Source organism: Balaenoptera musculus, chromosome 11, assembly GCF_009873245.2.
Source record: "Balaenoptera musculus isolate JJ_BM4_2016_0621 chromosome 11, mBalMus1.pri.v3, whole genome shotgun sequence".
NCBI classification, from domain to species: domain Eukaryota; kingdom Metazoa; phylum Chordata; class Mammalia; order Artiodactyla; family Balaenopteridae; genus Balaenoptera; species Balaenoptera musculus.
The window spans coordinates 58,950,105-58,964,261 of record NC_045795.1 but is presented as its reverse complement, the minus strand read 5'-3'; the positions used below and the strand labels follow the sequence as shown (position 1 = coordinate 58,964,261).

The 14,157-nt window shown below is 47.9% G+C and overlaps 1 protein-coding gene across 1 annotated transcript in view; it reads left to right on the top strand.

Annotated features, from left to right (window-relative positions):
* LOC118904265 (translation initiation factor IF-2-like) overlaps window positions 1-14,157 on the top strand; it is an 81,592-nt gene that overhangs the window by 16,717 nt on the left and 50,718 nt on the right. Inside the window, exons 3-4 of the mRNA XM_036870171.1 lie at window positions 2,545-2,620; window positions 4,802-5,525. Of these exons, the coding sequence (XP_036726066.1) occupies window positions 2,545-2,620; window positions 4,802-5,525 (800 nt within the window). The remainder of the gene's footprint in view (window positions 1-2,544; window positions 2,621-4,801; window positions 5,526-14,157) is intronic.

Here is a 14,157-nt window from a genome sequence, read left to right as displayed (position 1 = left end):
CCTGGTGGCTCAGCGGTTAAGAATCCGCCTGCCAATGCTGGGGACACGGGTTCGAGCCCTGGTCTGGGAAGATCCCACATGCCACGGATCAACTAAGCCCTTGCTCCACAACTACTGAGCCTGTGCTCTAGAGCCCGCGAGCCACAACTACTGAGCCCGCGTGCCACAACTACTGAAGCCCGTGTGCCTAGAGCCCGTGCTCCACAATAAGAGAAGGCATCGCAATGAGAAGCCCACGCACCACAACGAAGAGTAGCCCCCGCTCGCCGCAACTACAGAAAGCCCACATGCAGCAACGAAGACCCAATGCAGCCCAAAATAAATAAATTTATTTTTAAAAAATGAACAATCTATTGACACACCAGTACATGGTGTTGTAAAACTGTTCATTAAAAAAAAAAAAAAAAGAAAAATCTGCATTTGACCAAATCACTCCCTTACCTAAAACTCTTCTCTCCTTACCAAACACCATCACAGGCCCGGTCTGGCTCTTCCCCAGAGCTCCAGCTATTAAGAGTCTTTGTCACCGCTGGGTCTCTGTCTCATGCTGCCCCCTCCCCTTTGCATGGTTGGCTCCTATTCCTCTGGGTCTCAACTTAAGCGTCACCTCCTTAGACAGGTCCTCCCAGACCAACTAATCTATCATAAATCTGCCTATTACCTACTTCTAGTGCCTGCATCCTTTTCTTCACAGCATTTGTCACAAGCTAACTCAATATGTGTGTATGTATCATGTTACCTGACTCCTCTCCTAGACTGAAAGGTCCAATAAGGCCAGGACTGTACCTGTTTTCACTATACTGTCACCCTAGCCTATCCACCACCTGGCACAAATAGACACATACATACACAAATTGTTAAAAAATGACTTATGCTCCTATGTTTTTTTTACAATTTCTTCTATTATCAACCTGAGTTAGTATTTCAACCAGTCCGTATGTATTGATTGGGCATCCATTATGAATCAGGCACTGGTCTTGGTGCTGGGAAAACAACAATGAATAAAGCAGACACAAATCCCTGCCCTCGGGCTGCTTTCTTGCTGGTGAGTCAGCCATCATTTTATGCATGTATGTCCTGTGTCATACTTGCTTGGTTTACTTTTTTGCTCAGCATCCACTTGACCAATGAGAGGTAGGAGCTGGTGGATAGATGTATCCTCCTTTTGTCTTGCATTCTATGCATTTCCTCAGAGGACCCCCCCAGTGGGACTGAGCTCAGTTGATCACAGAGGTGACCACCTAGATTAAGCATCCTTGGATGGGCTTTCTCTCCCTCTCTGTTTTGTGTGGTCCTGGTTCCTTTTCCCACCCCTGTTCCATGGGATCACTTCCCAAAAGTAATCACTGCCCTCAAGCCCTTCTCCAACACTGCTTTTGAGGAGAACCCGAGCCTACAGAGCTATCATTTTAATTCTTCTGTCAGATCATTTTCTACATTTCCATCTTGGGTCCTTTGCTGTATTTTGTGTTCCTAAAGATCAGGGATCAGATATGGGTTTTTTTGCTGTTTGTTTTGTTTGTTTGTATTTTCCCCCAGTTACTAATTCAGAGCCTGGCAAATATCAACAAACGTGTTGATTTTGATTTGATTTGACAAAAGGAAGGAATAGTGTGGCTTTCTGTGGCTCAAGGGAGGCCAGAGTGACTTCTTTTTTTAAATTTTATTCATTTATTTATTTATTGGCTGCACTGGGTCTTCGTTGCTGCGCACGGGCTTTCTCTAGTTGCGGTAAACGGGGGCTACTCTTCGTTGTGGTGCCCCGGCTTCTCATTGCGGTGGCTTCTCTTGCTGCAGAGCACAGGCTCTAGGCGCGCGGGCTTCAGTAGTTGTGGCTCGTGGGCTCAGTAGTTGTGGCTCACGGGCTCTAGAATGCAGGCTTAGTAGTTGTGGCACACGGGCTTAGTTGCTCCAAGGCATGTGGGATCCTCCTGGACCAGGGTTCAAACCCGTGTTCCGTGCATTGGCAGGCGGATTCTTAACCACTGCGCCACCAGGGAAGCCCAGAGTCACTTCTGGTGCAGAGACCTCTGCTAACACTGGATGAGGCTGGGACCTGCCAGGGCAATGACTGTTTTTTCTTCTGTGTGCCCATCCTGCCTCCCTCCCAGGGCCCTGCACCCTTGACTTGCAGCAGCAGCAGATTATCAGCAGCTCCAAGTAGCTCAGGGCCCATAGCTGGGGGGGGGGGGGTTCACTCACTCCAGGCGTTCCGCTTGCCACCTGTTTCCTCCAAGCTGGGAGTACAAGAGGGAGATTGGCCCCTCCTCCTCCTGAGCGGGATCCACATGTCTGCCATCTGGTGCTGGAAACCAAATGTCAGGACCCTGCTCTCCCACAAGGCCACTGTCACACTCCAAACGGCTGAATGAATCACTTCAAAATTCTGTACCAACCTTGACTAAATCTCATGGATATAGAGAGTGACAGGCAGCTGGTAAAGGTGCAAAGACAATTGGACATATTCAGCAGACAAGAGTTGTAGTTATGGGTCTACCACTAATTTGATGCTCCTCTGGTCATGTACCACTTTTCTGCCCACAGTTTCCTGAAAATGAGAAGGTTGGACTAGATGATCTCAAAGATCCCCCAGCTCTAGGATTCTTAAATTACAGAACTGGTAGGAACCTGATCTGTCAGTTATGCTTCACATAGTCTTTTTTTTTTTTCCTTAAAAACCCTTGCTGTTGGTAACAGCTCCATGTCTGCTCTAAACCCACTAGGAGTCAGCTCCAGCACATTTGTTCTTTGAACTCTCAGGCAGCCATGCTCATTTATGTACACCTGGAATATGCTTGATCTTTCTTTGTAATTGAATTTTTTTTTCTTTTTTTTGGCCTCGCCATGTGGCTTGCAGGGATCTCAGTTCCCCGACCAGGTATCGAACCCTGGCCAAATCAGTGAAAGCCCGGAATCCTAGCCACCAGGGAACTCCCTGTAATTGAAATTTTCAATGGGATAATTGTAGATTCACATTCAGTCGTAAGAAATAATACACTTTGCCCAATTTCCCCAATGATAACATTTTGCAAAACCTTAATATGGTATCGCAACTAGATACTGACATTCATACAATCCGCCTTATGTGTGTCTGTGTAAGTTCTATATAAATTTTATCACCTGTTCTAAAGTCACAAGCTCTAAAACCACAAGGATCCCTTGTGTTGTCTTTTTATGACCACTTCTTACCTTCTTCCCACCTCATCTGTTCTGCCACTTGATGGTTTTTCAACATCTTTTTTTTTTAATATTTATTTACTTATTTATTTGGTTGCACCGGGTCCTAGTTGCGGCAGGCAGGATCCTTAGTTGCAGCACGTGGGCTCGTTAGTTGTGGCATGTGAACTCTTAGTTGCAGCATGCATGTGGGATCTATCTCCTCACCAGGGATCGAACCCAGGCCCCCTGCATTGGGAGCACGGAGTCTTATCCACCGCGCCACCAGGGAAGTCCCTCAAAATCTTTTTATTTGGAAATAATTTCAAACTTACAGAAACGTTCCAATATGCCCTGTACCCAAATTCACTGATTGTTAGTATTCTGCCCATTTACTTTATCATTTCTCTATCAACATTTTTTTCCTTAATCATTTGAGGGTAAGTTGCATACAGAATGCCCCCTTACCCCTACACAATACTGCAGTGTGTATTTCCAAGGATAGGGATATTCTTACACATGAACATAGTACAAATTATCAACATCAGCGAATTTAACATTGATCCAATACTTTACTATCAGGATTCCAATTTTGTCCACTGGAATGTCCTTTACAGCGTCCCCTCCCCCCAAAAGAATCCAGTCTAGGATCAGGTATCACACTTAGTTGTCACGACTTTATAGCACTCTTTAATCTGGAACATTTCCCAAGCCTACTTTTGTGACATTGACATGTTTGAAGAATACAACTCCTGTCCCCTTTTAAGAGATATTCCTCATTTTGGTTTGTCTGGGGTTTCATTATCATTAGATTCAGGTTATGCATTCTTCCTGGAAATACTGCATAGGTGATGTGTTCTGAGGACATGATATCCATCTGCTTTCATTAAGGATGTCAGTTTTGATCCTGGTCAAGGTGCTGTCTCCCTGTGCCTTTGTATATTGAGTATTTCTCTCTTGCTACTAATAAGCCTAAACCACCTATGGGAAAACACATTAATCCAGGCAAATATCTGCTCCCCAGTAAAGTCTCCCCTAGGGTGAGTATCCATTGATGATTCTTGCCTGACCCAGTCTCTTCTATACACTGACCCTTCCAGTACTGGAAACCAGGTTTTCTATGGTTTAGTTTCCTTGGGTCTTCGGTTCTGGTCTGAGTCTTCTCCATGTCCTCCCAATGTCCTCTATGACCTTTGGCCAGGGACTAGGCCAACGCTGTAGACTCAGCAGCCTCAAGTGGAAATGAGGTCATGCGAGTTGTTCCCCGTTAAACCTTCCACCGGTCATTTGCATAATAGAGTAGCCTGTGAGGACTTACTTCCTGGATCGTTTCCTGATCCGCCACACACCTGTCCTCCTTCCTTACCCTTCTGGTGGCACTTTGTTCATCCATATTCCCCCCCACCTCCCGGCTCTGTCCCACCCTTATTTAAGACTAAGGATTGCTTTCCTAAGGGACGGCCCGGCCTGCAGGAACGAAACATCTGGACTTCTACGGCGTTCGCGGCAAACAGTCTCCGCGTGAGTTCCACCCTCCCCTTAGACTGGCTGGACGGACACGGAGAAGTGCTAGAAGTAAATAAGCGCTCGCGGCGGGGGTGGTGGTAGGGGTGGTGGTGGTGTGTGATACCTTTTCCCGACCCAGGTATTTCGCCGGGGACTTCTCCAGGCCCCGCGCGGGTAAAGGCGCAGGAGCGGGTCACCTGCCGGCGAGGTAGGAGGGGCGCGGCTCTGGGCCGCTGGGCCGCGCTCCGCCCGGCGGGCGTCCTGGAGGTGGCGGTGCGGGCCGGCAGGCGGGGCCGGGGGAAGGGGAGGGCTCGGCGAGCGTCGGGCGGTGACGGCAGCGCGGAGGGGAGGTGCGAAGCGCCCGCCCGCCGAGAGCCATGGCGAGAGGCCGCGCCGCGGCGCCCGCGTCCGTGCCCCGGTCCACAGCAGCGCCCCCGCCCGCCGCCCCGGGGCCCACCCGGCCGCCGCCCCCGCTCACCCAGAGCCCCTGACGGCCGCGCGCTACGAGCGAGACGCCGCCGGGGAGCGGCCGCGCGCGGGAGGGCGGCGCGGGAGGGAGCGCTGGGGTGCCCGAGCGCCCCGACGAACCCCGCGTCCGGAACCTCGGACCCCGAGCCCGGGAGCGCAGAGTCGGCGGGCGGGCAGCAGAAGGAGGAGGAGGCGCCCCAGGCGAGCCAGTCGCGTGCGCCCCGGTGCCGCCCGGCCGGCTGCTGCGGAGGGAACCGGAGCCGCCGGGCGGCCGGGACTCGGCCGAGGACAACGAAGAGGAGGCGGCCAGGAGAGCCGAGCGCCCGGGTAGCCCCGCGCCGGAGGCCGCCGGGATCGCGCCTGCTACGGGGCCGCGCTTCGTGCGCCTCTCGAGGGTAAGCCCGTGGACCGCTGACCCGTGCCTCGGGCGCATCGGGCCCGGGGGTGGGTGGGGAAGGACACGGGTGTCCCGGCAGTGTGGATGCGTGGTGTGGTAGCGGCGAGAGGCCGGGACCCTGCGGGGGCGGCCCCCCTCCGGCATCGGCCGCACCTGCGGGAGGCCCTGGGGGGCACAGGAAGGTGCCAGTAGTGCATCGTATCGGTCACGCCGCGTGGCCTGGATTCCGGGCTCCGGCACTCCGAAGTGACAGTGAGGCGACCTTCAAAGAGTCCCGAGCTGAGCCAGGCTAGGGCGAGAGCGGAACCCCGATTGCCACTCACCCGCAAAACGAATGTAAACTACGTTTTCTGAGAGTGTTCCGGTCGAGACAAATGGCTTTTAGGACCCCTTCTTTCCATCCTGAGAGTTAACAAGTTTACTTTGTCACTTTTTTGTCCTGAGTTTTTCAGTTCTTTTCGAATCTCCAAGGTCAGCCTCCTGCAGGTAACAAGAAACTTAATGAAGTTTATTGCTGCTTCTTTTGTAAAGTTGTGTTTAGGGAAGTACAGGTCAAAAGCCCGGCCCCGCTGCTCTTGGGGCTGGCACTGGATGGCCCCTACCCGTTCAGTCTACGTGCTTTAGAACCCTTCGCTGCACTTGTTCAGAAACTGAAATCAGCGTCCACTTTGAGCGCCTCCTAAGTATGTCTAGGCCTCTGATTAAAAAATATTTTTTCCGATAAGCTTCCCTAGAACTTTGTTTGCTTCAAACAAATGTGTGGATGTTGTCAGTGTCTGCGAGTGTGTAGGCCGGCTGGGTACCCTTTCCGTGGAGCATCTTTTGGTTATGGGGTGGGGGGAGACAAACCCCAGGGAAACTAGGAACAGGGTCCTTTCCGGTTTCCAACTACAAGAGCAGCAGAGAGGGAGGTGGCCGACTGAGCAGTGTGGGCTCTGGGCAGGCTGCATTGGGAAGCGTGTCCCAAGTTCCAGTGGGGGATGGCAGGTTGGCTGGCAGGTTCAGAGTTGGACCTGGAGTGACAGATGGCACCTTCCTCTTTCTCTTGGTTTGGAAAGATCACGCTCGTCTGCCCTTCGATCTCTGGCCCCAGCTTTATCACAGAGGTGCCCAGAGAGTCGTGGGCTGAGCCACCTTGGAGCGCTGAGCCGGGCTCGGGGATGATGCTGAGCTGGGTAGAGAGCCCATGTCTGTGTGCAGCAGGTTTGGCAAGAGTTGGGTTTCAGCTTGGCCTGAGCACAAGCCGTTTCCTGTTTGATGCCCCAGGGACCTGTGGGATTTGGTTTCCCATCCCCAGCTCTCCGTGAAGGGTGTCTCCACTCTGGCTGTGTTGTTCACACTCCTCTCTGGTGTGTTAAAAAAGGACATTGGCCTTGGAGTGGGGAACCTGAATTCAGATTCCAGCTCTTCTCTCTCTTTGCTGGCTGGGTGACCTTGGGCCCTTATTTAACCTCTTTGACTTGGCTTTCCCCTCTCTGGGATTGTCCCTCTAAAACAAACAAACAAACAAACAAGCAAAACGCAAACAAACCTCACTGGACTGTTGTAAGGATTAAAGAGTGTTTTGAATGAAAGTGTCTGTAAAGGTTTGAATGACCTGGGAGGATTTTCAGGTCTTATTCCAACATGACTAGATTTGTGACTTGGTAACATTTTTGAGCCCTAACGGGGATAAGATAGCAGATATAATAGTGGTTATTTTCCTTCTTATAGATTTATTGTGAGGGTTGAATCAGATCCTGTAAAAGGACTTTGAAAATAAAATAGCATTATTCACATTCCGAGGAGTTCCTAAAGTTTCAGTTTCCAAACTAGCAGCATTTTACTGTTTGCCATCTGATGTGGACTTTCTTCTGAGCCCCTACCCCTGACCTTGCACATAGTAGGTCTCTGTAATTGTTAGATGAGTCTGGAATTAACCCTCTGGGCTTCCCATCTTGACTGCCTGCTCCCAAGATGGGCAGCAGACCTTGGGCTTTCTCTGCCCCCTCAGCTGTTGGTGTTTTCGTACACTTGATTATTCTTTTGCACCATACAGCCTGGAAGACAGCCGAGGAAGGCAAGCAGGTTGGTGGCCGCTTTTCCTGAAGGGGCAGTTCTTTATTTCTCCTATAGGGCTCCAATGAGAAAGGCATTGGAGGGTGAAGAGTTCATTTAAACTCATTGAGGGTTGCAGATATTAAATCAAGCCTTTCACCTGTCTTGCAGTTTAATAAACTTGAGGATAATGTTACAGTGGCCAGCCTGTTCAAATATATGATTACATGACCCTTGGTTTTGAAAATGAACCCTGACCTGTTTAACTCATCTGTATTTGGTATGCACCATGATTTTTGTGGGAGGACAAAGGGATGGTTCTTTTAGGAGATTCAGGTGTTAGGGAGAGAACTCTCTCCACCAAGCCCAAGGCTCATGTGTGTTCTTAGATTTTATCTTGGGTGAGCGTCAGTTGTATGGAGATACACTGTGAATGCGTCTTCTGCTTCCTCCCCCACTCTTTTTTCTTCTTTTTGAATAAATGTTCCCTATTTTGACTTGCCTTCTTATTAGGTGTATCCAAATGGAGGCCACCTGCACTGTTGAAAAATTCAAAGTTTTAGCAAAGAGACAGTAAATAATAGCATATGTGTCAATCTAGGTGCCTCTGAGCTACATATAATACCAAATGACGTGTAGCTGGTTAAAGAAAGGGTTTGACGTGTGTTTATGAAGGGCTGTGTGGCTTCATTATTCATTGAGAAGCCTGTTTAATTATGTGTTTGTTAATACTGCACCTGAGGTAGAAGAGGGTGGACCTGGGTGGGAGGTGAGCTCTTAAAATCCTTGTTTGTGCTTCTAGTCTGGCATTCTAGGAAAGACTGCTCCGAGACTCACCTGGGTGGTGGCGAGAAGCACTGTAAATCTCTCTGAAGACTGTCTAGGGGCAGTGACCTTTCAGACGGCCAGTCACAGTCTTGGGAAAGTCTTTTGGCTTCCGTGTCTCAAGCTGGGAAATGGATTCTCTTCATGCTTCTGAAACTTGGCCTCATAACCTTCAGGGCAAAGGAACCCTGGAAAGGGGGATTGGGGAGCTCAGCCTGAGATTTCCACAACTTTTCAGTGTTACTTCAGCGATTCCTTTTATTTTTGAAATTAATTAATTAATTAAATTTATTTATTTATTTATTTTGGCTGTGTTGGGTCTTTGTTGCTGTGCGCAGGCTTTCTCTGGTTGCGGTGAGCAGGGGCTACTCTTTGTTGCGGTGCGCGGGCTTCTCATTGCCGTGGCTTCTCTTGTTGCGGAGCACGGGCTCTAGGCGCACGGGCTTCAGTAGTTGTGGTGCACAGGCTCAGTAGTTGTGGCACACAGGCTCAGTAGTTGTGGCACAGAGGCTCAGTAGTTGTGGCTTGCGGGCTCTAGAGCACAGGCTCAGTAGTTGTTGTGCACGGGCTTAGTTGCTCCACGGCATGTGAGATCTTCCTGGACCAGGGCTTGAACCCGTGTCCCCTGCATTGGCAGGCCGATTCTTTTTTTTTTTTTTTAATTGCTTTACAGTGGTGTGTTAGTTTCTGCTTTATAACAAAGTGAATCAGCTATACATATACATATATCCCCATATCTCCTCCCTCTTGCGTCTCCCTCCCACCCTCCCTATCCCACCCCTCTAGGTTGTCACAAAGCACTGAGCTGATCTCCCTGTACTATGCTGCTGGCAGGCAGATTCTTAACCACTGTGCCACCAGGGAAGCCCTCAGCGATTCCTTTGATGTAGAATGGAATGCAGGATTCATCTTACGTATTTTAGTATAAAAATGCTTTAAATTGCTGCCTTGAGTCAAAAAGCACTCAGGGAAAATGCACCTTATTTTCCCTGGGGCTCTGGGGGCTCCCCACAGCGTAAGCATCTGTACCCCAGTTTGACAGTCTTGGAGCTGGATTATTTATAGGATCTCTTCTAGTTCCAGATTTTATGTTACGCCAGGACATTTCACAGCAGAAGGTAATCTTCCCAGAGGAAATGGATTTTGTACTGACATCTGAAAAGGATGCTACATTTTTTGGGGGAGATAGGTATATGAGTAAATTAAAGAACCACCAGAATATAAATTATCTGGATTTGAATGTTAAGGAAGACCCTGCTTGGGGTATTCAGGGGGCTTTGAAGTCTTTTTTTTTTAAAGAATTAGTTGAGGGACTTCCCTGGTAGTATAGTGGTTAAGAATCCGCCTGCCAATGCAGGGGACACGGGTTCGATCCCTGGTCCAGGGAGATCCCACATGCCACAGAGCAACTAAGCCCATGCGCCACAACTACTTAGCCTGTGCTCTAGAGCCCACGAGCCACAACTACTGAGTCCATGTGCCGCAACTACTGAAGCCCGCGTGCCTAGAGCCCATGCTGCACAACAAGAGAAGCCACTGCAATGAGAAGCCCGTGCACTGCAACGAAGAGTAGCCCTTACTAGCCACAACTAGAGAAAGCCTGCGGGCAGCAACGAAGACCCAATGCAACCAAAAATAAAAGAATTGAAAAAGAAAAAAAAAGAATTAGTTGAAAATAACTGCGAACATGTGGAGTAAGTGGTTTGACTTTTTCTGACGAGTATCCTTTAGCATACCATTCAGAGCCCTTCCCTCTTTATTGTACTTCTCCTAATGCCTAGGCTTAGTTAGTAGATAGTGTGATTATGTTGACTAAAAAAATGCCACTGTTGTGCTTTTGCCTTCTGAGATGGCCCACACTCTGTCTTTGGAGTTTGTTTCTCTCTAAATAAATGCCCTTCTAACCTATCACTTTGTCTCTCACTGAATTCTTTCTGCGATGAGACATCAAGAACCTGAATTTCATTAAGTCCTAAAACCAGATGTGTGATCTCAGTTAGAAGACTGTGGAGGGCTTCCTGGTAGTGCAGTGGTTAAGAATCCACCTGCCAATGCAGGGGACACGGGTTCGAGCCCTGGTCTGGGAAGATCCCACATGCCACGGAGCAACTAAGCCTGTGTGCCACAACTACTGAGCCTGCGCTCTAGAGCCTGTGAGCCACAATTACTGAGCCCATGTGCTACAACTACTGAAGCCCGCGCGCCTAGAGCCTGAGCTCTGCAACAAGAGAAGCCACCGCAATGAGAAGCCCGTGCACTGCAGTGAAGAGTAGCCCCCGCTCGCCTCAGCTAGAGAAAGCCCGCGCACAGCAACGAAGACCCAACACAGCCAAAAATAAATAAGTAAATAAATAAATTTATTAAAAAAAAAAAGAAGACTGTAAAAAAAAAAAAAATGCCACTGTCTCCTGACTTGTGTTTACACAGATTAGCTATTGGCAAATTCTACATTTGCTAACATAGATGCAGGTGTATTTGCAGCTCTTAAAATAGATACTAATTAGAATAGGAATATGAGATTTTATTTTTTCTTCTCTCTCCGGGTTTGGAGAGAAGAAGCATCCATGCACATGGAGAACCAGAGGATTTTCGAGGTTCTCCATCAGTTCCTCTGATGTTTTGGTAAAGTCAAAAAAGTCCTTCCAGGCAGTTCTTTAACATCAACAGCATATACTGTGGGTGGGCCTGGATTTTTTTTTTTTTTTTTTTTTTAACGGTAGCGTTCTGCAAGCTCTCCATTTTTCAGTTTTGCAAAAAGTAGAGGGGGCATGATCCAGCGTATGCTCGCCTCCTTTTATTATGGTCCTTCACAAAAAATTTCCAGTTTGAGATGTGGCCAAAGCTAAACTGTCTCCCTGGCGTGTTGAAAATAGTTTGGCTTCGCTTGTATTATTGAATCATGCATTTTAGCCAAGAGGAGCAGGTAAGCAATGAATGCAGAAGCCATCCTTGAGTTTCTGTTTGAAACTCTTCTTGGGGAGTGGGGAGCAAACATTTCTTTGACCTCCCAGAGCATCAGTTGTCTTCAGTATGATGAGAAAAGCTGGGAGTGAGTGACTGCAGACGGCTTGGCTAATTATCCCAAAGCGACGAAGCGTCCAGGTTCATGGTGGAACCAAGTGGCTGTGGCCTGGGTGGAGCATGGCAGTGGGAGGAGGGTGATACTCATTAGAGGGAGATCCTGACTGTTGCTGTTTCTGCCTGATTTCGGTCCCTGCTGTCATGGTTGCAGCTGCTTGCAGGAGTGTCGGGCCTTATTATTCAATGTGTGGTGGGTCGGCCTGCAGCCTCAGCATCACCTGGGGGCTTGTTAGACCTGCAAAATGGCAGACCCCGCCCCGGACCTGCTAAATCTGAATCTGCGTTTTAAACACGTCCCCAGGTGGTGTTAATTGTTAGACATTCCTTCGTGGTTACCCAGAATGTTCTTTTCAGAAGCACAAGGCCAGACTTCTCGCGTGTTGGGAAGAGTAAGTAGCTAGCACACACTCGCTCCCTGCGTTGCTGGGGAGAATTGGTGCTCAAAGCTGGAGTCAACCCCTTGCCCTCCACCGAAAAGAAAGGGGCTGGGGTTTTCAGAAGAGATTGCTGAATCTACTCTCTTCCCAACACCCACCTCTTCGCTTCCTTCACTTGTATGCAATGAACTGTATAATCGGAGGACCCAAGAGGGAAGGGACAAACTGTCATTCTACATCAGTAGTGAGAAAAGCAGCCCAAAATTTAGCCAGTGGTTTACCCTCCCTACCCCAACATTGGGAGGTGTTTTGAGTTCTTAAAAATATGCCAGAGCGGTCCTAGGCAGTTCTCCCCAAATTCTAGCCAAGTAGTTGAAATGTCCATCCATGTATCCATCCATCTATCCACCTACCTATCCACCTACCTACCCTTTGAAGAGTAAATCTTAAGTGCTGGGTCATGTGCACTGTGAATATGGGAGACCACAAGAATGACAGAATGGGAGCCAGATGGAAGGTGAGTGGATCTGACCCCAGTATATGTAACTTTCTCTTCACCCTACCATCTTCCCTCCTGCTTCCTTAGCAGGTGCAGCGCCATAGGGCTGCCGTGCCCCTTCCATAACCTCCTGTGGCGTGTGGGAACAGATAACCTATCTTTGCCAAATTCTGTTTTTCCCTTAGAGGTGCCCAAGTCCTCCAGTCTGAGAGATGAAGGGAAATCCCTAATGCAGTGACCATTTTTGTTTCTTTAAAAAAATTGTGGTAAAGTAAATATAACATAAAATTTACCATTTTAGCCATTTTAAAGTGCACAGTCTTGTGGCATTAAGTACACTCACACTGTTGTACAAATACCACCACCATCTACTTCCAGAACTTTTTCATATTACCCCAGTGAAACTCTGTACTGAATAAACACTAACTCCCCATTCTCCCCCTCTCCTCAGCCCATGGCAAACACCATTCTACTTTCTGTCTCTTATGAGTTTGAATATCTAGCAACCTCATATAAGAGGCATCGTACAGTATTTGTCTTTTTGTATCTGGCTTATTTCACTTAGCATGATATCTTCAAGGTTTATCATGTTGTATCACGTACCAGAATTTCATTCCTTTTTAAAACTGAATGTTATTCCGTTGTTATGTGTGTACCACATTTTGTTTATCCATTCATCCGTCTTTGGGCACTTGGGTTGCTTCCATCTTTTGGCTGTTGTGAATAATGCCGCTATGAACATGGGTGTACAAACAACTGTTAGAGCCCCTGCTTTCACTTCTTTTGGGTATGTATCCAGAAGTGGAATTGCTGGATCCTATGGTAAGTCTGTGTTTAATTTTTGAGGAATCACCATACCGTTATTCTCAGTGAGTGCACCATTTTGTATTCCCACCAGCAGTGCACAAGGGTTCCAATTTCTCAACATCCTCACTGACACTTGTGATTTTCTGTTTTTTAAAATTTTACTTTATGTATATTTAATTAATTAATTAATTAATTATTTTGGCCACACGGCATGTGGGATCTTAGTTCCCCGACCAGGGATCAAACCCATGAGCCCTGAGTTGAAAGCATGGAGTCTTAACCACTGGACCACCAGGGAAGTCCGATTTTCTGGTTTTTTTTTTTATAATTGCCATCCTAATGGTTGTGACATGGTTATTTCAAGTCACTTTTCTCCCTTCATTCTGTTATCCTCCCAGCACTAACCATGGTCTTTGCCTTGCTTTGAGCTGTGGGGAATTCCTGAAAAGTGGTTGGTAATAGGAGTTCTTGCTTCAGCCCTTGCTTCTGATTGCTGTTTGACTCTGGGGGCATCACATTTAATTTATTTAGTAAGTGTAGTGGGATTCAGGTTAATAAGGTTTCTAGAAGCTACTAGTGTTTTAGGGTCTGTGTGTTTATGGTCTTTGCCTCCATTTTTCCCTCACCTTTTTTATTTTGAATGGAAATTGGAGTGTGTGAGTTGGAAGACCAAAGAGGATAAAACAGAAGGGAAGCTCGGGAAGACAAGCCATTACATTTTGTGATTCTGAATACAGGGTTCTCACAGTGAATTTGGTTTTCCTCTTGGACCTTGACTTTGAGTGGGGGTGGGGTGTTGGTGGTCTGACACTGGCAGAAATCTGACAGCACAGTTAGAATGGCAAAGGCCTTTTTTTTTTTTTTTTCTCTCAATTAAAAGAGGGGTCCAAAGATGTGGGCCTTGCTTTCATTGGAGAATTTCAAACCTGGGAAGAAAATTGGAGGTTTACTTAAACTAAAGGGACAGGCAGATTCGTGTTGAGTTACGAAATTGGAACAAAGTT